Below are 27422 nucleotides of genomic sequence, written 5' to 3' on the forward strand. Positions count from 1 at the left end.
GCACATTTCTTCAGCAACACCCAAAGGTGCTAGCTGCAGCAGTATTCACAACATAGAGCAGTATTTCCTAATTTTGTAAACCAGAGCCCCAACCACATCAAGAAGGCTGGCAAATGTCATATTCCACCAATGCTAGAATAGGCCTCAAGGGATGAAACAATCCACCTTATAAATACAGGTCTCCAAAATTCCTTTACCTTAAATTCCTGACCCCATTTCCCTCTGTACATCTACTGACAAAACTCCTTGTTCAAATCCCAATTTCCTACACCTTTCCTGTCCTGTATTCTGTCATGAGGGGGGTTAATGCTCGATAGGTATTGGTTGGATATGAAGTTATTACTAGGTCATACTTATAAGCAACTCATGGGAAACAGAAATAAAAGACATTGTTCAGACCTCATACCAAAAAGTTCTTGCAAAAATAATTACCTATTATTTTCAAAAATCGCAAGAGCTAAACTATGGGGTTTTTTCCCCTTGTTCTGGCCAAAATGGCTCATATGACTGCTACTTTTCTCAATATGCTGTGGTTACAGTAGGTTCTCCCTCAGTGAACACAAATAATAAAACATACATGACTTTTCAAATTCCATCTCCTTTTCCTACATGATTTTTCAAACTCCATCTCCTTTTCCTAGTTATAACACTATGCACCAATGTATATTATTAGAATGCATTCTAAACTTGATGAATAATGGGCTGTACTCATTAAGGAGTGATCTCAGAACAACTATTAATAAATAGGGATAAAACAGTACTTCAGAAATGAAAAGGGCTCTGGTTCTATTTGCATTCCTTTATTCAGTGCAAGAAACTGGGAGAGAGCCATTTCATTTTTCTCAGTAAAGGAGGCAAAAGTAAGGGGAAAAACAGTAATCTGATTCCCATTAAAGGTAGGCAAATGGAAGGTATAGTGGCAAAGTCCTTGGCTGCTAAAGTGAATGAGTAACGGTGGGAGTAAAGGAGTCTTCTCCAACCCAAGACCTTCTAAATATGGCGGAACCGTGAGATGTGCAGAATTCTCAGCCACTGTGGCTTTCGTAGAGTTCCAGTCCCAACACATCTTGAAGATATCAGGTTGGGGAAAGCTGGACTAAGCTAATGTCATTTGGAGAAGAAGAAAGGGAAACGGAAATGTTATTTCCACAAGCAAATACATGGAGTGGGATATTGGAACTCTACCTGATTCTTGTCCAGCTCACAGTTTTTGTATTCCTGTTCCCCTTGGGCCCGGAAAGTGATGATGACAAAGCCCACAAAGATATTCATCATGAAGAAGGCAATTATGATGATGTAGACAATGAAGAAGATGGAGATCTCCACCCGGTAATTGTAAATGGGTCCTTGGTTTTCTGCATTGGCATCAATAGCTTTGTACAAGAGTCTGGCATAGGCAAGGTGGTGGCAAAGAAAATGTAAGAGGGTGCGTAGCAGGGATGGAGAAAAAGAGATGGGTTTTTCAAGACCTTCAATCAATGCCACAGTAAGAATACACCCGAGGACTGGATACTGGGGATTCAGAGGAAGGCGTGGCCATTCTGCCCTGCTTGTAATTCTTTATGGAAGCATTTGGCAACTAATGTGGATACAACACTCCAAAATGGGGTCATGGCTTGTCAAAATTGCCAGAACCCAGAAGAAGCCATTAGAAACCCAATGCCATCATAGTTGTCATTATTTGACATGGGGAATGGTCAGGCCAAAGCATGCTGGCTGAGCCCTGCAATCAACGAGAGCGTAGCCATAGCCCCACAAGAGACGGTGAGCATTTTCTCTGTTCAGAAAAGATTCAAACTAAGAATGGCAGAAGTCAAGGTTCCAAATAAGTTCAAGATGTAAGATATTGCTCAGGAATTCCATATCGTTATATGTGTTTATTTATTTTTTTATTTATTGTTCAAATTTCTATCACCGCCCATCTCCCCCTGAACAGGGGGACTCTGGGCAGTTTATAATAAAATTAACAATTTAAAAACATCCATATATAAGTAACCTATGTTCCCCATCTGACTCAGCATCTGCTCAAGAAACATAGGGAACCAATGCAATTCCCTCAAGTTCTGTTAAAGTCTTCTGCAACCAAATTTTCAGTCTGAACGATATCACTTCACTCACTGCTATCTTCTAACTGATGAACCACTTCATCTGGATTCAGATTCTCAGGAAAATAAATAAATACTTACATATATACCCATCAAGCTATTCCATTTTGGGATAAGCAACATTATAAAGAGCACAGAAAGGAATAAAAAGTAGTAAGCCAAATAAATTAAAAATATGAGATAGGAAAAAGTAAAGGAAACCTGGTTTATACCTACCCCATTCACTATCTGTCTCCTTACCTTTCTATCTAATTCAACAATGGGAGATCAATAGTATTGATAATAATTAGATTTAAATCAGATTCAGTCAGAATTCAATTAAATTCTTGAATCAACTTTATCACTTTTTCCATCTCTATCTGCTTTTTGAAGCATGGAATACCACCATAAGACCAAATGGGGCCCTTCCACAATCTTGATCTAATCTTAGAGCTCTTAGAACCAGTTTGATGTAGTGGTTAAGGCAACGGGCTAGAAACCAGGAGACAGAGTTCTAGTCCCGCCATAGGCTTGAAAGCTAATTGGGTGACTGAGGCAGTCACTCTCTCTCTCAGCCCAACTCACCTCACAGGGTTGTTGTTGTGGGGAAAATAGGAGGAGGAAGGAGTATTAGGTATGTTCGCCACCTTGAGTTATTTATAAAAATAATAAAGGCAGGATAGAAAATTAATTAATTAATAATCCAACACAAGATTTTTACAAACACTAGAAATGTGGGAGAGTATTCAAAAGGCAGTGAGAGAAGGAAAGAGAGGAGTGGATCCTTTTTTGGGGTTTTATAATCATACATCCATCTCTGTTTCTGCAGGACAGGACAATAAAAACCCAAGCACCCAACACTTTGTGGCTAGCAGAACATATTCTCTTACCACACTTCTAAGCTAAGCAAGAATATATCTCAACAGCTGTTTAGAGAGAGAAATGTAAGATAAATCTGGGAATAGCAAACATCAAATGTAGCACCAACCGACATGTGTACACTCTGAGCATAACTCTACAGAGTAACTCACGCTGGCCATCCCTCAAAAGTGGAGACAGTGAAGAGGGCCATCATGCCCGACAGCACATTGTCAAAGTTGAAGTCGCTGTTGAACCAGATGCGCTCACGCACCATTGGGTGAGCCACATCTCCATCCTTGTACACAATGAATGTGCCTCTGAATTTGGGAGGAAGGGAAGGAATAGAAAATGGACAGAAGAAGAAATATGACACAGTTACACCTGAGAGAGTGGCTGAATGTAGAATGACAAGCAGTAGCTTAGATTAACCCTAGTAATTGTATGCCTAATACACAATTACCCCAACTTTCCTGTTTCTATCATCTCTGGGCCAAAAGGAATACTGAAAGAGATACTTATGAATGGGCTTCCTTCCCTCCTGTAACAAGGAAGGCTGCCAGTTGGACTGAGGAAAACTGGGCAAGGGACTTGCTATAACCCTTTTCCTTTTTGTAGACAAATCACCATGTTGAAGCTGCTCCCCTCCCAAGGAAAAACAGTTTGAAGAGAGGAAGTAATACAGAACAGAAAGGATGCAGGAAAGATTAGGTACAGCCATACTTTCCCTCTGCCAGTTTTCTATTCAGGATACAGTATTGTCTCCAAGCCTGCTTTTCAGTTCCAAATCAATTGGATAGATTATTCATATCTATTGAATTTTCTTTATATGCAGTGGATATGTACATGTACTGTATATGTATATGCAAATTCAGTAGATATATATATATATATATATAAAACTACTGTAAACCACTGGGTTTTTTTTAAATAAGCAGCAGTTTAAATATAGGTCAAACAAACAAGTAAGGTATTTATGTAATAGAGCCAAAAGGAACCTGTAATTATCTGGCAATTAGGTCACGCTAATCCCATATTCTAGCTTCTAGCTTTGATCTCACTTCCACCACATATGGGGACCAATCATTAATGTAAGCATGAGTAGAGTTTTTGCCATTCTGCTTCTTGTAGTAAACAGTAGCACAGTTGGAAAGCTGGAATCAGCAGTGTCTGCAAGGGCCCTAGAATGAACCAAGGGGACATGGCAGGGACCAGGAGCAAGTGCCTTTTTTCCCTACCCAATTATCTCAGTGCAAAGCTACAACACTGATGCTACAGGGTGTTCTTTATCAGCCTCTTACTTTTATATTGTTATTAGAGCAGATTTTATACTTACTTGCACTCAACTGGGGTATGCTTGGCCTCATCTGTGCAGCTGTAGAATTTGCCCTGAAGATATAAGGGGGAAAAAAGGGTGGAAGATCAGACAGTCACAGGATAGGGAAGTATTTTTGCTGGGAAAACTATCTTTCCAGACTCCTGGAACTTGCTGAAATTCAGAGGAGATACTTTATATATCAGATCACATAGGAAAAGTGATAGGAGTAGCCTTTAAAAGATCCAGACTAAACTTCTTCATTTTTAGCATGGGTGGGGCACTTTCAACCTATGGACTGGGTATCAAGGCCAGCGCCTCCCCTTCCAGTCCATCGAATCCCTTATGTATCTCCATTTGTGTCACTATCATTATATATATATATATATCACCAACTCTTTAGACCAGTGTTTCTCAGCCCCAGCCACTTTAAGGTGGATGGATTTCAACTCCCAGAATCCTCCAGCCAGCAGACACTTTAAGTCAGACACTTTAAGCTGGCTGGGGGATTCTGGGAGTTGAAGTCCATCCAGCTTAAAGTGTCTAAGGTTGAGAAACACTGCTTTAGTCTGTATTACTGTGTTGTCTTTGGTAAATATTCCCAATAATACTGTGGGTCTATTTTAATATCCTGATGTATACATTCTACCTACCTACCTACCTACTGTACCTAATGTATATACCATATCCCAAGACTCCTGGCAGTTTTCAAACATAAAAAAACACCATGAAACAATGAAGATAAAAACATCATTAAGGAAGGATCAGATCAGCTATGGATATAATTTAAACCATCAGGCAGCACCCACCAGTAGAAGGCAACTTCCACTTGCGAAGGCCTGCACAATACCTCTATCTTGGCAGCTTTTAAAAATGAAGCTAATAACTGTTCCATAGGTTGGTTACCACAATCATGAAATACTATCCCTGGGCCCACACCAATCCCACTTCTTGTGGGAACCTGCAGCATGCCCATCCAGGTCAAAGATACTAAACTGGTTGTTTCTATCTGGAGGAGGAAGTTATGCTTTGAATTGTACCCAGAAGCCTTCTGGCAGACAGGTCATGCAGCATCCAACACACAGATGTAATTTTGTCATAATAGCTCTCACCTATCAGCATGTGTGCTGTAGCATTCTGTACCAGTTGCAGCTTCTGAATAATCTTCAAAGGTAGCCCCTTGTAGCACACTTTGTAATAATATCCATGGATGGAGAGGAGGTGTGAATTACTGTTGCCAGGTCCTCCTGCTCCAGGGCCACAACTGAGTCATCAGGCAAAGCTGGACCAAGGCACCTCTGGCCACAGCTCTTACCTGGCCATCAAGCAGCAGCCATGAGTCTAGGAGAATACCCTACTCATAGACCTGCTCCTTTTATTCCATCTAGAGCAACCAGCAGACAAAGTCAGATGGTCTCTGCAACTCCATTTTGTTTTGGTTGAATCTCTGCTTGCTTCATCCCATCAAGATCTTCATAGCCTCCAGGCACTGAGTCAAGACCTTAACATTTCCTACTTGGCTTCGGATGGCAACGTATAACTGGATATCACTAGCATAATGATGACACCTCACCATGAACCAATGGATGAACTCTACCAGTAGCCTTATAAAGATGTATCAAAGGCCACTGGAAGGGTATGTGCAACTACAAAGGGGAAGAGAAAGGTTTATCCTAAGTTGCAGTTGGATGCTATGCTCATCACAGGATTGCTGCTGAAAATTGCAGGCCTGCACAAGGAGGGGATCCTTTTCTCCATGAAGTTCAGACACACAAAGTTATGCTGTGAAATCCATCATCCTGCTATGTCCATATCCCACTCCTTGTCACTGAGCTATTGCTGGCAGGGGCAAGAAAATAACATGCATAAGCATACGCATAAAAATGCTGAACTCAAGAACCTAAGGGGAAGAGAAGCCTCGTGTCAAGTAATAAGACTATTAACTCTTTCTACATCTTATTTTTAATTCATCTCTAGACTTCTCAGTCTTTCTAGTTGATTCCTTCATCTTTCTTTGCTCAGTTTCCATCCTCTCTCTTCTGCCCTCCCCACCTCAAACGCGCCCAACATTTTGCCAAACTCTGCTCAGACCAGGTCCCAAACTTTCATATAGGATTACAGAATGTGGGAGTGGACGGACCATTGAGGTAATTCAATCAATCTCCCTGCTTAGTGCAGGAATCCAAATTAAATATCCCTTCCATGGCTGTTCAGCCTCCAGAGGCAGAAACCATTTAAGATGAAGTGTTCTCAGAAATGTATCACAAAATTGTTCAAGTTTCCCATGTGACTAGCTATGCGTTTTGTTAGTGTATTTCTTGAGTCTTAGATTTTTCTTTGTGACATCTGCAACTACAGATGAATCAAGCAGCTGTTTTTTACCTTCAGGTATAGGACTTGTTGCTAAGGTGATGTGTTTGGAAAAGTGTAAGGCCAAACCTAAAGAAACACACCCACACATGGCTCCCTGAATGTGGTCATAACTCAACATGTCCTTGAACATTCCAAGCACATGTACCTATCTTCCATGCTCACTTCACCTGAGCCACCCCACTGAAATGTTAAAGATGCCTTACCTTGAATAACTGAACGCCAATGCAAGCAAACATGAACTGCAGCAAGGTGGTGACAATCATGATATTTCCAATGGTGCGGATTGCTACGAACACACATTGTACCACGTGCTGTTTGGAAAAGGAGGCACATGGGGAGAGGAAGAGATGGTTGACCACACACTTTTCAGGCCCTATATCATGTGAAAGGCCCAGAGAAGGAGTTGGACAGAGAGAGGGCCCACCTCTTCACAGTTTACATGCACCCACATGTGATTCAAGAAATGGATCTATCCAGTTCTGCATTTTAGGGCAGCTTTCCCCAGCCCAGTGCCCTTTAGCTGCATTGGGCCACATTTTCAACTCAGCATGGTCATATCTAGAGAGCACCAGACTGGGAAAATTGCTCTAGAACCAGCACCTGTTCTTCAGGTAAGTCCCCACCTTCAGCCCTTTGGCTCGGTTGATGGCTCGGAGAGGACGGAGTACCCTCAGTACCCGCAAGATCTTCACCACAGAGATGGCACTGGAGCTGAGACAGAAACAGGAAAGGAGGTGAGAGAGCTAACAGGCCCACACCCAACCACTTCAGCCCACAGGATGCTCAGAGCTTAATGCTGCTCTTTCATAATCCCTTTGGTTCTTTGTCAGGGGGCATACTTATCCCAGATGTATGGCATATTCCGCTTTCCAACTTACTGGATTCCAAAAGAGATGAGCGAGACACTGACAACAAGCAGATCCAGGAGGTTAAACCAGTTCCGACAGAATGAGCCCTTGTGCAGGAAGGCACCATAAGCGGTCATCTGCAGATAGAGGTGCCAAAGCAACTGGGTGTCTCTCTCTTCCTTTCATAGGTGTAGTAAGAATGAAGCAACTTGGAAATTATTGCCTGGTTATTTTGCTGTCAGTGACTCTGCTTCAAAAATCAAGTCAGCTACAGTACATGCAAGAGGCTACTGGCAGCACAAACCTCTCCCCTCTCCCTCAAGGTCCATAAAGGCACTTCCATTAGTTCTTCAGGCCATACTCCTTGATATCTTTCTCTGTCCCTGAACAGATGGTATCTGTGCCAACATTTCATCGGAACAGACTTACATCCCACCCATATATAGAGAACATAGAAATAGGTGCAATCTCACGGGTATTGCAGTTATATTTTTAAGAAAACAGATTTTTATTTTTATTTATTCCTCACATTTCTTCACCACCCATCTCGCCAAAGCAACTCAGATACCACCAAATTACCCTTGATTAGGCTTGCAAAGATATGCTTTTAAAAAATTATGAGCAATGAATTCTCAGAAGTAGAGGGATGGCTTAATAGGATTTCCTGAGATCAGATGGGCTTCAGTGCCCTGTACAAACCCTAGCTCCTTCCCATGGCCAACAAACACAGAGCAAAATATTAAAAATATGCAGAACTCTCTTGTTTTCATGCTTTATAAATGCAGCAGTTTAGGACAGTATTTTAGTCTAGGGACTGAAGTGGCCTATACATAAATCTGCTCTAATTTCTCCTGATACTTCTGCCCCCCTCTCATGGCACATCAGGTACATTCTATCCTAGAGGAAAGCTGACCTCAATACTGAGTTATTCATTACAATTAAAAACACGAGGGCATTCTCAAATTCTCAAATGACTTAAGAATGGAAAGGTGTTGAAATAGCTACAGTCCACTAAGTCCAGTATTCTTTATAAAAACTGTTACAGACAGTGGTGATCCACAGCCAGGCATCTACCAGTGGACCTGTCTTGGCTTTTACTCTTGTTCAGATTCTCTAGCCCAGTTACATTTACATTTTTCTGGTTCCTAGCAGTTCATTCTGCAGTTCTCTTTAATCCTCTCATCTGCTCCCTACCCCATAGTCTTAGTACTCACAAGACTATGTGATTGACATCTTGGCCTCTAGGATGCATGTTTCATTTTTGAGTTGATAAGCTCGCCCTCTCACAAGGTTCTCCCCTTTCTTCGTTCCCCATTCCTTACTCTACGTAGTCTTAGTACCTTGAGCAAGATCTCAACAGTGAAGATAGATGTGAAGGCATAGTCAAAGTAGCCCAGAATCTGAGTAATGGGAGAAAAAAAGGAAAGAAAAAAAGCTTGAATAGAAAAACCAAAGAGCAGAGCAAGCAAGAGAGAAAAGTGTACAGATGAAGGAGAAGAAGCCTTTTTTTTTTGCCTCCATCTCCGTTCTACCATTCTTCAACAACACAGATCATGGCTTACATTATTGCGGAAGGAGTGAGCCCGGATGGGATCTTCAGCTGCCAAAGAGATGCTGCTAAGAATGATGAAGACAAGGATGAGATTGGTGAAGATATGATGGTGGATCAGCTTGTGGCACCCAACACGAAGGCTGGTGGAAGAAGGGAAGACAATGAGCTAATAATATAAGGCAGGACTGATCTGAGGTTCAAATTCCAAAAATCAGGAGGTGATGCCCTGGGGCTAAGAGGAATCCTGACAGAACACCCATGGAATTTGTTCAAGTAGGGGCAGAATATGCATGGTAAGTTTGGAGAAGAGCCTGGGACCACAGAAACAGTCCTGATGGACATCAGGAAAGGAGTACAGCAAAGCTACTGAAGGGGATATAAATTAAAATAAGTTGGTAGTATAGCAATTTCCTGAAATACCAAATGCCAGGGAACATGAATGTAGATCATAAGCAAAGAACTTAGTGCCTTTTCTTGCACTAACAGGGAAGCTATTGGAGTAAAGTGGGTTGTGCAGCTGGACCACCAGGGAAACTACAAAAAAAGGGGACTGCAGCTCATCAGCCCAGCCAGCCGTGGAGCCAGTAAATGTCTAGCTGACTTTGTATCAGTGTTGCTTCAGAATGTTTCTTCAGTCTCAGCAACTGGTCACTAGAACCTCCAACCTATCTGCTGTTCACTGCCCTTGACTTGACATCTGTCTACCCTAAGTCTGCCTTTTGGATTTTGACCAAAAAAAGATTATGTGCCCTTTTCTGGCTCTTCTAACTGACAACTTGCAGGCCTAATCCCACAGGCTCTGACACTAGAAGAGGGGAAATCTGGACCTCACTCTACAATTCTTCCAGGCTGAAGTCACATTCCCATAGAGCCAGAAGACATTCCCCACATTTTCCCCTCTATGTACTCACGGGTTTGTCTTGCTAAGGCAAAAAAAGGAGCTTCCATCAGGAATTGGTAACACTTTCTCCTTGGGAGTGTCTTCCAGTTTGTCTAGATGGGACTCTGCCAAGCTCTGCTGATCTTCTTCCTCTTCCTCTCCTAAGGCAAAGGAGACTTCAGTTTGGGGTAATTGATTATATAATGATGGACATGTGCATGGGGCATTAGAGTAGCAACAGATAAGCCTCTGTCCCCAAACAGCTTATAAAGTGCAACACAGGAAGAAGCAGTAATTAAACGGGTAGAAGTAGTCAGGTGGGGATGGGGGGTGGGAATGTTTGTTTGGTTCAGTTAGGCTAAACATCTGAACAAGGAAGAGTCCCAAGGAGTTATGCAAAGAATGGAAAATATGAGATCAGAAGGGAGAGAGAGAGAGAGAGAGACTCATGTTAAAATTCTAGGAAGGCAGCCCAGTTATAACAGGCAGCAAATAAAAACAGGCAGAATCCTTGGAAGGAACAGAAGACCTTTGGATATGTCATGACTAACCAGTATGACTAACTAACATTCAAGTTAGAACCAGCTTGAGACCATCTCCCAAAACTGGACCTCCAGTAGCCATAGCCCTTGAGCTAAGCAGACAGCAGTCTCTATACAAGAACGTTAGCATATTTATCTATATAACTTGTATAGTGGTATACTGCTGCTCCTGGCAATGCTAGCCCTTCCAGAGAGCCCATTTTCCAAGGCAGGCATTGGACCTAAAATGAACTAAGTAAGAGACAATGAAGACCTAAATTCCAGAACAGAGTAGTCTCTTTAAGGCTTTATGCTTCTTGAAGTAGAGCAGTGTTTCTCAACCTTGGCAATTTTAAGACGTGTGGACTTCAGCTCCCAGAATTCCACAGCCTTTGCTAGCTGGGGAATTCTGACAGTTGAAATCCACATGTCTTAAAGTTGCCAAAGTTGAGAAACACTGAAGTAAAGGGAAAGAGCCAAGCCAGGGAGCAAATTATCTGCTTGAGCTGTCCAAGGTCCTGCAACCTTAACTGTGGCCTGATTTTATCTTCCTGCCCTCCCTTGCCATGTAGTCTCCTGCCTAGAATCAACAGAAGAGTTGAAACTAATGGAGCCTGAAAAGTGAAAGCAGAAAGCACCATCAAGAGAAGATGGTGGAGAGCTGTGGCAAGACCATGGAGGTATGAGAAGTTGTGCTCAATCAGGAATGGATGGAAAGCCAGTCTGACATAACCACTCCATGTTCCTAGTCTGGCATCAAAAGATATCCAACCGAAAGTGTGATCACTGCTTGAAAGACATGATATTCTCCTGGAATGGCCAATGGACAATGAAACAACAAAACTTCTCAGCAACAAAAACTTCAACTGTTCATATTTACTAGGGACAGCTTTTCTCTTCCAGCTTTTATCTGTCCTAAATAAAAGACTACTTTTCCTTTGCCCTGAAAGAGGGCTTTCAAAACATAGTTAATGGGCGCACACACCACCAGAGTGTCCACACTTCATGTTTTACTTTCCTCTGCCAAATTTCTAGTAGCAAAATTGCACATTTATTTAGAGATAGAAAAGATGCATCTTTATTCTTGCTTAGTATACATGCACATAAAAAGCACAGACAAGGGCACTAAAGCACCAGGCTGTCAAGTAGTGACCCTTAGTGGAAGAAAAGAGGTGCTACAGGAAGCATTCTTCATCTGTGAAGCTTTGAAAAGGATTTAATGTGTTATAATTGTGACATCTGAAACAATTACATGGTTCAAGGTTGGAGCAATTATGGCTATCTACCCCTGCCTCCTAACTTCCATGTCTCTCCAAATCCTTAGTATTCTAGGATGCTATCGGTATGTATAAAACACTTTGCCAACTAACAGCAAAAAGGGAGGTCCGTGAATTTGCAATCCATTATCAACTTACATCATTCCTCTTCCTTTTACCTTGAAATTAGTAGCTGTTTCATTTGTGAGGATTAAATAGCCCAGAGAAACTGAAAGACAGTGGATGTCAATGTCTGTTTGATAGTTGTTTTATGTGTAAAAGAACACACAGGAGAAGGAGCAGAATTAGTAGTCTGGCCAGTTGTAAGTCTTATGCTCAGTTTCAGTCCTGGCTAAAAAAATTTTCAAGTTCCCTCTATGGAAAACATAAATAGTCCTTCACTGCAGTAAAGTAGGAACCTGCAGTCCTGGGGTCACATAACAGCCCTTGAAGCAATTTGATGTGCCCGAAGTGACTTTTGCAAAAAGTCAGTTCAGGTCTCTGTTAAGAACTATGTGTCCTTCCCCTGAATTCTTCTGCTTGGGAGACATAGAGTAAGATTTCAGAAAGAAAGAAGAGAGAATGAGAATGAATATCTCCATGGCCTTCAGTTGTGGCCCTTTCCACTTCCTGCTTCAACTGGCCTACCACATGGCTCCCAACAGACTATCAATAAGAGAATGCAATCCTCACCCCCCCAAATCCCCACCCTTGTACCTGGGGTCCCAATCTTTATCACTCTCACCGTACCAGAGTTGCTTCCTCACCTGCGTCTTCACTGCCTTCCTCTACAGCACCCTCCTCCTCTTCCTCACCACATTCTATCTGTAAAGAAAGAAATCAGGGAGCTCCAATATGGACAGGTATTTCAATGAAAGGGAGACTCATTGCCAAAGTTTCCCAACTATTCCCTATTGCAGTGTTTCTCAACCTTAGCAACTTTAAGATGTGTTGTCAGACTCCCCAATGAAATGTTCCCAGAACATGTTTATCGGACTGACATTCATCAACATAAAACCCGTGTCAGCAGACTGCAAGTCGCCAGCAGGGAGGCGGACTTTGACTGGAGTGTGAATTATTTTGTTTGGGTTAGATACCTCTGCCCAAGGTTAATGGCCAGCACACCAGTCAAGCCATCTGCTGGTACAGGAAGGTGCATGCCTGGGAGGGTAGTAAAGGGGGAGGGATTTAGAAGTTTGTGTGATTTTAAACTACAGAACATGAGGGAAATGCCATTTGAAACTTTTACCTTGTCTCAGACACTTTGCTTCAATAAACAGTTAAATGAGCAAAAGCCTCTAGACTGTCATCGAGTGAATGCTCGAGCGTTCTGGTCATTATATGTGTGGACTTTAACTCCCAGAATTCCCCAGGCAGCCACGCTGGCTGGGGAATTCTGGGAGTTGAAGTCCACACATCTTAAAGTTGCCGAGATTGAGAAACACTGCCGTATTGTGTTCAAGCCAGGGCATATGAACAACCTGAATATGAACTTTCGTTACCAAATGTGGAAGGACACAACAAGCAATGAAAAATTAGCATGCTTTTCTCCTGCAAGGTCTTCCCCTTGCTGCCAGATATACTAAGGTCAGCCATATTTCTTATTCACATATGTGCTGTGCTTGCATCAAAAGCAGGGGATGGGGATATAAATTTTAGACAAATGGGGTATTTGGGTGAGGAGAGGCTGGAAAAAGAGGCTGATGCAACAGAATGCAGTGAGAAAAAAGGCAGGAAAGGGCTTAGTCCTCAACTGCAAGTTCTTATTGTGAAAATTAGTTGTTTTCCAACAAACTGTATCTGGATAGCATCATATCAGAGAAGACTGAAGTATGCCCAATTGTGCAGTAAAAAAGGCTGCATTGGTTTTTGTTTAAAGGTGGAAATGTTGCCAAAAATAAGGCTGATTATGGATTGCAGAAAGCACACAGAAAGTTGTCCAAGCTAATGCTAAAGCTGAAGATGGAATCACTACACCAGTTTTATAGGCTAACAATATGGAAATGGCAAAATTGACCCATTTGATCAGGGATTAGACAACACGTATTTTTATAAAAAGACTGGAAACTTATGGACTTTTTGCTGAAAATGGAAAAAAATGAATTGATGATTTATGGATCTGATATTCAGTCAAAGGGTTGAATATGGGAAGAAGAGAACCATGTTGTTAACTTCAAAGAGGGAGGAGAGGTAACGAACTTGTTGATAACTGCTGTAAAGAAGATTAGAAGTTGCTTCTTTATGGACTTCTGGTGAGGACACGACAAACTGAAGACACCCCTGAAAAAAACAGGGATGACATTATGGCTGAAATCTGTGGCCAGATGCAGGATCCAGACCAGCCAAATCTCTCCAGAGAAAGGAGAGATTGTGAGATAGCCCACACACACTCCAGACAGCCATTCCTCATGAGCAAACTGCAGGAACAGTTTTTCCAGTCAGCTCACGAGTTGAGCGGTTGGGAGTTGAAGGATTACATAGTTGTAATGTAGCCTTTAAGAACTCAAAGTTCAGCCAATCCTCATTTCTTAATCATTTTGGAATTAACTTTTTATTGCTTTTTAATACTGAGAACCTCTGGAATGGCAAGTTTTTATGGACTTAGGGGAGAGTTTCCTTCAATCCATTATGAAAGAAGTTTTAAGTATATGTTTAAGGATTTACATTTTTTTCTTTTTTGAAATTAACAGCAAAAAGGTGATTAGAGTGTTGATTTTAAAAAGTTATAAATGGACTAAGGATCCAGATGGATTTAATAAAATTTGGAAATAGATTATAATAATCCTTCCTGTGGGAAACTATTAATGTTTTTGCATTCAAAGGAAAAACAGTATGACGAGACTTTGAAGATTAGACACTAGAGGGAAATAAAACTATGGATGCATTGAGAGATATTTGTGAACAATGGACTCAGAAATTAGTTTTAAAGAAGGGGAACATGTTTTTCTGGACAAGACTGAAATTTATTTAAATGTGGACTTAAAAATGACAAGTAAGAGAAGGATATATAAAAAAAGACAAAATATTGAACATACAAATGAAACCAGCCGATGTTCTAATAACTAAAAAGGACATACAAATAATAGGCCAGAAGAATGACTTGGATACCCTTTTTATATTGGATTTACAAAAGGGATTTGTTAAGGTTGTCAGTGATTTTGTGAGAAGAGACAAAGAGAAAATGAAAAGAAACCAAGTGTTTGGATGCTATTTAAAGGGACCAAAGATTAAGATTGTTGGGAGCAAGGGGAAGGAGTATAAAGTTGGTTTATTTGACCAAGGTTAAAATAGATAGGTTGCTATTTCTGGAAATTTTTAATGGATTTTCTTTGACCAGGACTGGATGATGATTTTCTAAGATTTTGTTTATAGATAAGAGTTTTATGGGAAAGAGTTCATTTGCTGTATTTTAAATTTATCTATTAAGGTTAAAATAGTTATGTTATCTCTGATAACTTTTATTAGATTTTTACTGACTAGATTTGAATGATGAGGTTTGGGGGATTTGTTTAATGATAGAAAATGAGATATAAATGTAAAAGGAAGGAATTCAAGTGGGTTTATTAGATCAAGGTTATAATAGACAGGTTGTGATTTCTGGTAACCCTTAATGGACTTTTGCTGATTAGGATGGATGATGAGGTTTTACAGATTTTTTTATAGAGAATGAAGTGAGATATGGGATGAAGAGATTGTTGTATTTTAAAAGCTGGTGATAAGTTGTTAAAGTTGCTTATACTGGCTGGAACAAGTTTCTTTTTCTTTTTAATTTTTTTTCTCCTTTTTTCTTCTTTTTTATAGTTTGTATTTGTTTTATCTGTACATATAATCTTCAATAAAATTATTTTTTAAAAAGTTGCTTCCTTATATACTTTTTCTTGTCTTTTTTCTACCTGCACTGTCTTTTCTACTACTTCTTTTATCTTTTATCTCTTTTTTTCTTTATTTCACTCTATATAATTTCATTTTTATCTTTTACTTATGTGAAAATCTTTAATCAAAATTATATTAAAAAGAGATTGTGCAATAAGACGGTTATTGCATTGTTTGGATTAAAACTGATCTAGACAGAAAAAAGACTGGTGTGAATTCTGCCTGTGTTTGCACTTTAAAAAAATCATTCTTGTGTGCTATATGTTGGAAGTAAAAGGTATATACTCATGGAATTCCCTCCACTTGGAAACTAGCAAAATCTGAGAAGGCATCTGTTGCAATGCTGCTGTTTCCAACTAGATGCATTCAACTACTCTTACCTAACATTGGTGTTATCAAAATGTGTTGACCCTGCCATAGCACGGGAATAACGCTAAGAAGAAAAAGTTGGACTCTTCTCTCATATTTTCTAGCCTGCCTGGAGTCCAACACCTCTGGAGGGAATCAGATTGGGAAGGAAGCATTAAACCATGAAACATATATACACACCTATTGTTATCTATAGCTACCCAGGGAACTTGGTTATATTACCAGAACAATAGAACTGAAGCTTACACATTCAGTGTGTTTGGACATTACCTTCTCATTTTTCTTCTCTCTCTCTTTGTTCTGTTCCCCCTCTGCTGGTGTCCCTCTGAATTACAACAAGAAAGGCAGTTGTGGGGGGAATGTTAGAGGACAGAAAGGAAAGGAAGACTTTAGACTTTACCTAGCATTTGCTATCAGAAATAGTATGAGCTTCTCTCCCTAATATATCATACTCTTCTAATCATTATTCAATACACATTTAATGAAACATTTTTTTGTATTTATTGCCTTCTTAAATTGGAGAATATTCCAAACCCCTACTTAAATAAATGAATCCTTCTACTGCAGGATAATATCCTTACATGATGACTTATAACTGCAGTAAAACAAGCAATTTTACGAAGTTACAAATCAAACAGCTGCTATCTAGTTGAGTTCCTTCCCCATCCTGCCAGTCCATAATGCATTACATCCTACCCTCACTTAGGCTATGCTCACTTCTCTCTGCGTTTCTTTTCCTTGGAGGAATTGATATTGTCTCCATCAGCAAGATTGTCCACTGCAATAGCCAAGAAGACATTAAGTAAGATATCTGAGGTGGGAAGTTTAGAGAAAATAATCTGATGTAAGAGGAAACAATCCTAATCCAATCTAAGGCACTTGAAGAATAGTTTTGCAACCCAACTAAATACCTTTTAATGGGGTAATCATCTTAGTTTTAGTTGATTTGGATAATAATTTGCATGTATTTTGTATATATAGAAGAGAATCTTCTTGAAGCACAAACCAAACTTAACTCCATTGTTAGATAAAGGGGGCACTTCTTAGAAGAGGTATCTCTTCTGGTGTATGCGGGAGAAGGGATGAGGCCTCCTTTGAGATTATCTACAGATGTGTATTTACTGTATGTGTGTGCTGCTAGGTTAATTTGGGCACCTTTTTGGAGAATCAAAAGGCTATCAACTGCTTTGCAATGACAGCATTGCCATTCATTCATTCATTCATTCATTCATTCTATTCCTGATCTATCCCACAGATGAAGTTCTGTGGCTAGATTACAAAGTTATTATGGTCATACATCCTTGCAGCCAGGGAAAGTCAGCATGATTGCTCATTTTAGGGACTGGAAAGACTGAGTGATTCATTCATAATGCCAGTTGACTGCCATTCCCAGGAGCAAGCAGAAGAAGATAGGTGAGAAAAACTAAGGTACCATAACAAGGCTCAGATAATTCATCAGGGATATATTCAAATGATACTAATGAAGGAGTTCAAATCTATATTTAAGAGCCAATTCCTGGAATCCAAGAAAAAATGGGAGAAAAGTGTTGACAGTCCCACATCTGGGCCATCAATGCAGTCTTACCCTTCTTACATTCACCAGAGATCCCAAGGTATGGTTGTCTGCTATTATTCTGACAACAGACAGCCTATGTAGTTTAGCATTCTATGTCACATGATAGCAAAATAGGTGCATTTGAGAAACTCTCACGCATGACCAGGAAGGCAATAGTTATCTTCTAATCTTGGCTCATAACAGTCCATTATGTCCAGTCCCTTTTAAAACTATCTAAATTGGTGATGATCACCAACCAAAGCATATGTTTAACATAAAGCCTAGGAAAATTGGGCTATGACGGTGAATAATTTAGAAGGTAATCTCTAACTGCAAAGGTGGACAATTTTCTCAAGGCTCCATTTCTTGAGGGGTATTTGTTGAAGGCTGCATACCAATGGTAGACAAGATTGTAGTCAGTAGTGCATAATGAACCTATTCTCTCTTTCTGACAATTCTCTGCTTTTCTTCCACCAACCTTTTTGTTCTCTTTTTCTGATAACCTCTTCTCTTTTTCTCTCAGGTACAGTAGAGGACTGCCAAATTAAAGATGGATTGCTCTTCAAAAAACTAAATTGATTGTTAACAGAAGACTTTTGCATTTAAGCAACAGGCCCCTAAAAGTTGAGCCTAAAACTGTAGCTAGCCATCCTCTACATTGTCTCTTAAAAAAGTATCAGCTGATCTGCGTTTTGCATCTGCTTCCCAAAGAGAATTAAATGAGGGGAGGGTGAGACTAACATAGCAACTAATTTATAAATTAATTAGCACTAGAGCAACCTCTCATAATTCTTCTGGCCTTAACATGCAATAATCTTCACTGCCAACAGCAAAGTCAAAGGATACAGTTGCCACAAATAAAGAGAATGATGAAATAGATGCAGACTAGCATGCCGGGAAAATAGGGGCCGCCATAGGCCATGATCCCATCATACATCACTGAGTTCCAGTCTTCCCCTGTCAGTATCTATATTGCACAGTTGAGCAGGGAAAACAACAACAGCAAATCAGATAGTTCTATAACCCCTCCCCAAGAAGAACTTCAGTCCTGTAGTGAACAAAGCCTAGTCTTGCTCTGGGATTTCGGAGTCCTGGTATAAAATGACAATTTAAAGATGACTGTGATTGGCAGGAGGTGATTCCAAACTATTTCAGTCACATACCCTCCTGCCTCATTTGGATCATTAAGCAATGGTCTGTGAGCTGTTCTGTGCATTATCATTTGAATGGATGGATATATACAGCAAACCTTTATTATATCCTCATACCCAGTAGAACAATCTTGTCTTCAGCATAACCAGCTTTGCTTTCCCCATAATATTTAAATCCATTAGGAAGTCAGGACAAATCATTGCTTCTTGCAGCAAAATGGTGTTTTTTATATTTAATGTTGCCAAGAGAGAGAGGAAACAAAGCTGCAATTTTTTTAGTTTTATGCCCCTCAAGTTCAAACTAGAGATGACAAAGGCAGGGCCAGCTTGGGTGAGTATACAGAAGAGATGGAACTGAAAGCTTTATGTAAGCAGAGATAATAGAGCTGTCCATACACATTTTGCTCTTAAATGTTTATGTTCCAAGTGTTTTTTTGTCCTGATGGAATTTAATTTCAATTCTGGAGTACATTAAGGGAAAAAACAGCTGGATTATAGTAGCTTTAAAGAGAACTGCATGGATTTACTTAGGTGTAAGCAAGTATACCTCTCAGTCTGAAATGTATACCATTAAAATTCTAACATGCAATGCTGAGTTCTTACTTTTGTATTCCTGAGGTCTATTACAGTATTTCAATAGTCCATGCAATGTTGTTTCCATAACTATTTCCATAAGTCTCTTTCAAGAGCTACGCTTCAACCATTATGGAAATTCAAACCTGTTCCTAAAATGACCCACAAGTCTAGGGAACTACTTGCATGACAGCCATTGCCATTTCCCAAATCTTGAGTTAACACTAATTCCTGAATAGCTTTCAGAATAGTATTTTCTCTGCCTGTAAGTTAGAGACAAGGATTGCTAGCAGCCATGCCTGACATTTATTTCTTGAAAGCCATTCACAAAATTTCTAATTTTGTGAATCAGATCTCACATACTTTTGCATTAAGAATCCTGGACCAAGGAAACTACAGGAGGTACATGTGTCTAAGGAGTAATAGTTGACATTTCAGGCTGTATAGCCAGAATAGAGGATGTCAGCTCCCACAGCACCAGGTAGCATGGCCAATAGCAAGACAGTGTGAGAGCTGTAGTTGAAAACATCTTAGAACACCATATAGAAATGGTGCTAGCCCTTAATCATCTCCCTAAAGGTTCTGGTCCACTGGCACAATGTGCATTCTTTTACCTGAAAGACAGTTAGCAAGGCCTGGGGGAAAGTGTCAAAGGTACTGCGTTTGGTCTGAGTCTCATCAAAGTTAAATTTGCCACCAAAGAGCTGCATGCCTAGCAAGGAGAAGATGATAATGAAGAGGAACAGCAGTAGAAGCAAGGAGGCAATGGACTTCATGGAGTTCAGCAAGGAAGCCACAAGGTTGCTCAGTGAGGCCCAATGCCTGGAAGACAAGTCATGGAGAGGTAAGCAAGCTAAGTAGCATGGGCACTTTAGATGTCAAGAGTGAACTCAGCACTATTGGGTAGCCTTTCAAGACCATGCTGGTAGGGAATTCACAGAAACAAAACAGGTCTGGCACTGTAAGCTGCCTGGACACCCAATTGCTGTAGCCACAGGGAAGGCTTGGCTATCCTTGTGTTGCTGAATTATTAACATCTTTCACTGCTTCTCCACAGTAGCTCTGCTAGCTAGAGTTGCAGTTCAGCAGCTGTCAAAGAACCATACATTGACCACATTGACCATTTCTTTCAATAGTTTTGAATTTTTTTTAGGGCATTACTGAATATTAGTTAAGTCTTAGGCAAAAGTGCAAGCTATTTTCTACATAATTTTTTTCCTATTTCAGGTTTAAATTATCTACCTTTTACGCATCTTTTTTTAATCTTGCCATATTTTTTCTATAAGGAAGAGTGACTGGAGCTATAATCCTCTACTCATTTTCTTGAAAGTAAGTCTCAGACTTAGTGGGGCTTAATTCAACATAGTTTGTGCATAAGTTTGCATGATATAGACATACAGACATAAAAAACTATTTTGTAAATATGGGAAATACTTGACACTGATGGTTCAAGTTCCCTTTAAAAACACCCCATGTCTCCAAATTCCACCATATAGTAAGCCATCTGTCAGCTGCTTTTAACTGTACAGGAACTAGAGGAAGAGGAGAAAGTAGTAGTAGTAAATACCCATTCCAATCATCTCCTCCTATGGGAATTTCAATATGTATCATAAGCAAACGATATTACGGTGAGCAACCTTGACTTTTGCTAAATCTGAGTGAATGCCTTATCCCTGGCTAATGGCAACTTCCTTACCTGGTCATTTTGAAGATCCGTAGGAGGCGGACACAGCGGAGCACAGAAATTCCAAGGGACTGCATGACCTCAAATTCTACCAAGACAGTCTCCAAAATCCCACCGCATACCACAAAACAGTCAAAACGATTGAAGAAGCTGACAAAATAGGCTTGGAGGCCTAGGCTGTACATCTTCAGCAGCATCTCCAGGGTGAACAGTGACAATAATACTTTGTTAGCATAAGCTGCAGGAACAAAAGGCATAGGGCAGAAGTTCTCAAACTGTGCTGTGGATCATTCCAGTCTGTGGAAAAGTTGCAGAACAATTAAAAGCTTCTTCTTCTAATAAAAGAGATTAAGGTATTTTGATCAAGATTGAGTTACTGAAGAGGCTAACACTAGCCTATGGCTATGATAATCATAATACAGTAGCAGTACTACTTTTACCATTTTAAGGGGCTCTCCTCAGCCATCTGGCTAAGAGCCTAAAGAGTTCATACCATACACAGCACTGATTTTGATGAGAATTCTAGCATGAAAAATAAAGCAGTTTTAAAAGGCAAGTTATGTTTGTGCTTCAAATGGCACCCCTGGCAAGTCTGCAGAAATAAAATCAGTCACTGGTATGGGACACAACAGAGTAAATTCTCTGTGGCAGGACTGGTCAAACCATTGTTCCTACTGTGTAATATTTAATCTAAAGTCTCACAATACACTGGATAGAGTACCATAGTATTTGTTCCCAGCTCTGTATGAGTAACAGAGGGTTAACATAAAAATAATAAAATTACAGGTAGCCCTCACTTAACTATCGTTTAGAGATGGTTCAAAGTTATGACGGTGCTGAACAAATGGTACTTACACTAGGTCCTCAAAGTTATAGCCGTTGGAGTGCCCCTGCTGCCATGTGATCAAAATTTGGGCCCTTGGCAGCCCACCTGAATTTATGACCACAGGATGCACTTCAACAACCCCCACACCCTGAGCTCCACCGCCCCCAGCTGACCTTTGCCATCTACGTGCTCCCGCTGTAGAAAAAAAGAGCAGAGGGAGGACATTTTCCCAACCTTCCCCATGATCTTGACAGCTGAGAATAGCACATGTCTACAGGACAATTTGGGGCAGACTGGAATTAAATCTGTTGCCCTTATTGCATTTTTGTCAAGCTTACAGGGAGAAATGACCAACATAAAGGAATGGTCAACTGGTAATTTATCAAGTAGGTTGGCATGGCAGCTTCAACCGGAAGGGGCAAATTAATATATAGCCTTCCTCAGTTTGGGGCCCAACAAACAGCAGAACCATGTGCAGATGCATTAAACAACAAAAGACAAGTGATAATAATGCTTAGAGCCTGCATCACATAATATAAGAATTTCAAAATGGTTCACATGGGAAGTTTTGTTCTTTACCCCCAATCTGGGGCAGCAAGCAATTCTCCACAAATAGGTGGGTTCTTTGGCTCAACAAAAGGAAGCAAAAGTGCCAGCTGGGCTTTTCAGATATAACGAATACATGCAGAAAAAATGCAATTCACATACTAGTTATATACAAAAGGAGTGGAATGGAAAATAAAAGAAGTGGAAAATAAAAACAGAATGCCTGACATGATAGGACTTATGCAGTATTTCACTGCTTCCCTGCCCTCTGCCACAAGACATGGGACAATTTATAATGTGACAATATAATATCATATAACATAGTAGAAGAGGAGAATACACAAGGTTGCCATTTTTAGGGGTCAACCTACCTCAGTCATAAGACAAAGTGGCAGCCTGCAGTAAACTTGGGGTCTGGATGGGAGCAACTGGCTTCAATTCAACCCTCAGAAGACAGAGCAGCTCTGGGTTTTTGGCCTCTCAGGCCCAGGTGATAGTCCATCTTTGACTCTGGATGGGGTGGCTCTCCCCTGAACTGAGCTGGTGTGCAGTTTGGGAGTCCTCCTAGACTCACAGTTCCTGCTCAAGGAGCAGGTGGCAGCCGTGGCTGGGGGGGCCTTTGCACAGACTTTGTCTTGTGCACCAATTGATCCCTTTCTGGTACCAGGAGGCCTTGCTCCTGGTCACTCATGCCTTGGGCACTTCCCATTTGGACTAATGCAACACACTCTACACGAGGCCACCTTTGAAGACCACCCAGAAGTTACAACTGGTCCAGAATGTGGCAGCACATGCAGTGATGGGTGCCCCTAGGTTTACCCACATCACATTCCTGTTGTGTAAGCTGCACTGGCTCCCAGTTTCCTTCCGGGTGCAATTCAAGGTGCTGGTTATTACCTCTAAAGCCCTATATGGCATGGGACCAAGTTATCTGTGGGACCGCCTCTCCCTAAGGACATCTACTCGTCCTACCAGATTGGCATGCTCCTAGTCCCCTCCTTTAAATATTGTCATCTTGTGAGACCTGGGAAGCATGCCTTTTCTGTGGCAGCCTCTGCCCTATGGAATACACTTCCCCCAGAAGTTCAGCAGGCCCCCACCCTTTCAAGCTTCCAAAAAGCACTTAAGACTTGGCTTTTCCCCCAAGCGTTGGGGTAGGTGAGATTGATGAGATGAACTTGTTGTGGGCTGCATGTGAAAGTTTAGCTATGCTGACAGGCTTTCTTTTGTTTTGATTTTAATACTTGTGGTTTTAATATTTTTTATTGTACATAGAATGCTGTATTACCTTTTGGCTGTGAGCCGCCCAGAGTTTGGTACAAAATGGGCGGCTATATAAATGTTTTAAATAAATAAATAAATAAACAAACAAACAAACAAACAAACCCTATTAACTAGTACAAGAGTTTTGTTTAAGAGAGAGGGGATGATAGAAATTTGCCTTTTAGATCTGTAGTTGGGGATAAAATATGCATAACCTGCTACATTCTTACATGCCAGCCAATTATGTCTCAAACTTAATTCAAAACAGTGACTTCCTGCTTCTCAGCCCTATCCTGAAGAATTCCTTTCCATATGCCTGTCCAAGGCAGCCCTAATGCCTAGACAAGCCTCACTTGCTTGAGGTTGTCTCTGTTTACTTTGTCTTGCAGCCCCACCTTGGATCTGGGTGAGCCAGCTAGGCTGCTTGTAATGTTCGGAAGCAATGGTGAGGGTATTCAGAAACACAAGGAGCAGGACCATCCAGTAGAAAGAGACAGATTTGACGGCCAAGCGACATTTCTTCCGGAAAAGTCGGTTGATACGCTGGACTTGGCGGCTGGGGCAGGAAAGGAATAACAGAAATTGCTCAACAGCCCAGGGGCCAGGGCAAGAATGGAAGGACAGGCTACTTTTATACTCACCAGAACTTGGTCTTGGAGAGCTTTCCTCTGCGAAAAATAGAAATTTAGTAAAAAATCAAACAAAATCCTCAGCTAAAACTGAAAGACCCAATGAGAGGTTACAAATCTATCTGGGATACAATGGAAATGGTTCAAAATGAAATTCCACAAATCATCATTAATACATCCTAGACCATCTTTTCTAAATACAGAATAGACAACCATTTTTTAGAATTGGCTGTCATTCCATAGGGGTGGCAATCCATGGCCACGTGCAGCCCCCCATTCCCCTGTTTGTGACCCCTGGAATTTGCTAGCAGAATGGCTGATTTTCTGCTGCACACTTTGGATGGCAAAGTCAGGATGGCAACAGGAGTCCAAGATCTCTGAATGGTAAAACATTCTGATTTCCCTCCCCCTTCTCTCCTCAACCCATGGAGCCATTCAAAAGAGGCTGAACATTTTTGGCCCTACTCCTTTCAGTGACATCAAAGCATGAGTGAAAGGCCTTCTACAGGCTGCCAGCTGTCCACCAGGAGGAGCTGCTGCCTTGCCTCCCCTCCCTGTTTAAAGAGATTGCTGACCCTTGACCTATATATACAAAAATGCAGTTTGACATCGAGATTCTAATGCCATGAATAGAGCCTTAAATCTTTCCCATCGCCATACATTCAGGCTACTTTTCTGGAGGTCAAGACGCTATTTAAAAAATAGGAAAGGACAAAACAAAGTGACACCTCTAAGACAACAACCCTGGACATGGATTTTTCAGAAATAGGCTTCAGGAGGCAGGCCATATGTTCAGCATGTCCATTTGCTCAGCAAATTTGCTTAGTACCAAGAGGGAAGGGTTCAGTCTATGGTAAGAAGAAGTGCTCTACTGAGGCAGGATACAATCAGAGCCATGAGATGCGAGCTTAGGAGAAAATAGCATTCTCAGGAGGATTTGCTCAGGGCAGGCAGGAACACTAAAAATAGTAAAAACTAAAATGGATCAGTTACCAGATAGATATTCAAACAATCCTTTCACTAAAAGAATCATTTTCTAAATGTTGGTTGCTTGTCTTATTCTGGACTAGAGTGGAATCTAAACACTTGGTCCTCTCTTCATCATAAAGTTTAGAGCATCTCTGAAGGACTTAGGTGCATTTGGTCTGACAGTAGAAGACTGAAAACAGATTAGGGCCTTTGGTTTCTCAGTGCATCACTCTGATTCTTTCAACAGGAAATGCCAGGAACTAATCCCGAAAACTCTTACCCCAGCAGAGAATGTACTCAAACAGTGGGAGGGGAAGAACAGGAGGCAAGCCTTTGGATTCCCCATTAGTTTCCTAGAGGAGTTAGCTTGGTCTGTAGAACACTAATAATTAGCATTGTCCTGCAGTTCCCAGCCCTCCTCTCTGTGGCCAGGCAAACTCACAAACACACATCATAGCAGTTGTTCTGAAGGTGCTCTTCATCTCCAACATTCTCCGTATTGACCGAGGTAGTTTCACTGGCAGGAAGACTGGCTGGGGAGAGAAAAGCAAGTGAGATTCCTTGGAACAACCCCAAGTCCTTCCTGCAGTATTTCTGCTCACTGTCTAAGACAGCTGCCCAGCATTAAAACCATAGGATTGACTCTTCCTCAGACCATCAGTTTGATACCTTCGTGATATAGAGAAGAGAGGGAGACAGGAAATACATTGTGCAGCCCCATCACTGTGGCACTATACCTCTCTTGTTAAATGTATTTAACACCAGAGCCAGAAAAAAGAAATGCTTTAAAGAGAATTTATAATGCTTGTCCCTATGCTGTATGTAAACTATGACCTCCTATCAACAGGTTTTGCACATTTTAAAAAAATCACAAAACATGCTTACTGAAGGCTAGCATAAATGAACAATCAGTTTAAATTCTCTTTCAAATAGCATTAAATTTTCCAAATACTTAGGATGAATACAGGTATATCTATATGCTTAATAGTGCATTCTTTGGCTGTTGGGCATAATTCAGTTTCATCAGATTTTATGATGTTATTACTGAATTGGCAGTACATACATGCTAACTTTAATTATTTAAAGAGTCATATGTGTACTCATCCTTTTATCTGTCCCTCTATTACCTTTTTGATTAAAAAAATGTAATCAGAAACTTTATAAATAATAAATCAAAACTACTATGAAGACTGGATGAGCCAGAGTTTCTCAGAGATGTCACTGCAGACTGAACCAGGGACTGTGATATAGGAAACATACGGCCTCCTATTAGCCATGGATCCTATTTGGCCAGCAGACCTGGAAAGTGGCAAAGAGTATCCTATTGCTGCCATATATGCAGCAGGGAGAGGAAAAACACATTGTGGCAAATGGAAACTGGCAGGAGAATTCCCTTGGGAGTTAAAAGCATTTGGATAAGGAATCGCCGTAAGGGCATACAGTAAGAAAAACCCAATAATCAACTAAAAACGAAGAAATAAAAATAGAACTCCTCAGCATAATTACCAAATAGGTGTGAAATCAATAGACTGTAGAATGAAGCATAGATGAGGAATGAGGTGGAGACCTAGTATCTATAGCTTTCTCCGCTTAGCCCTTAAAGAAAACTAAGCATGGACACAAAGGAATAAGAAAACATTAAAATTACTGTGGCTGTAGGTGGAATGACTGCTATGTCTCAACCATTTCTTCCTCCTCTTCTTCTCCATCAGGTCTGCCACAGTAATGTCTTCCAAAAGGGAGGCACAGATGGAAGAAAGATTGGAAAAATATGAAGTGGGGGATAAATGGGAAAGGAAATTGTTTAGGAACAAAATGGATGGAAATGGACAGAGAACAATAAATGATGAGAGCCATAAGACCAAGATGACAGAAAAAAGGAAATGTGGTAAACCCTCCTTACAAATGCCTTGTCCATTTCTTTCCAAGGTACTAGAACTAAAGTGCCTGGAATTTCAAGACTAGAAGCACCTATTGCTACCGGAAGTCTCTTCCCATTTGGTAGTAATAGCTGGAGGTCTTCAAACAGAGATGGGTGGTCATCTGTCAGAAAAGCTTCATTGGATCCTGAATTAAGCGGGAGTTTGACTAGATGACATTTAAAGTCCCTTTCTACTCTATGATTCCATCTGATTTGTGTCCTTCCACGAAATTCCATCCATACTGATGAGAATCAATTAAATGGGAGGAGTGTGTTGCTTAAGCATGCCATTTTTAAATTCTATTACATATTTAATTAACTTTTGAATTTGTGCTGAAACAGATTTTGTTACTTAAAGAAATTCCTTGTGAATTTA

At 40.7% G+C, this 27422-nt stretch overlaps 1 protein-coding gene across 1 annotated transcript in view; it reads right to left on the reverse strand.

The window, feature by feature from the left end:
- The window catches only part of CACNA1F (calcium voltage-gated channel subunit alpha1 F), a 64363-nt gene that overhangs the window by 24872 nt on the left and 12069 nt on the right, over positions 1-27422 (reverse strand). The window contains exons 10-28 of the mRNA XM_063293004.1: positions 26774-26854; positions 25568-25658; positions 24169-24195; positions 23923-24083; positions 20905-21130; positions 19823-20030; positions 18331-18451; positions 16647-16740; positions 16200-16254; positions 12447-12512; positions 9942-10066; positions 9041-9170; positions 8819-8878; positions 7509-7615; positions 7254-7341; positions 6834-6941; positions 4279-4331; positions 3116-3262; positions 1186-1387 (exon numbers count right to left, since the gene is read on the reverse strand). Coding sequence (XP_063149074.1) covers positions 1186-1387; positions 3116-3262; positions 4279-4331; positions 6834-6941; positions 7254-7341; positions 7509-7615; positions 8819-8878; positions 9041-9170; positions 9942-10066; positions 12447-12512; positions 16200-16254; positions 16647-16740; positions 18331-18451; positions 19823-20030; positions 20905-21130; positions 23923-24083; positions 24169-24195; positions 25568-25658; positions 26774-26854 — 2150 coding nt within the window. The remainder of the gene's footprint in view (positions 1-1185; positions 1388-3115; positions 3263-4278; positions 4332-6833; positions 6942-7253; positions 7342-7508; positions 7616-8818; positions 8879-9040; positions 9171-9941; positions 10067-12446; positions 12513-16199; positions 16255-16646; positions 16741-18330; positions 18452-19822; positions 20031-20904; positions 21131-23922; positions 24084-24168; positions 24196-25567; positions 25659-26773; positions 26855-27422) is intronic.

The sequence above is a fragment of the Candoia aspera genome, chromosome 2 (genome assembly GCF_035149785.1).
Source record: "Candoia aspera isolate rCanAsp1 chromosome 2, rCanAsp1.hap2, whole genome shotgun sequence".
In the NCBI taxonomy this organism is placed as follows: domain Eukaryota; kingdom Metazoa; phylum Chordata; class Lepidosauria; order Squamata; family Boidae; genus Candoia; species Candoia aspera.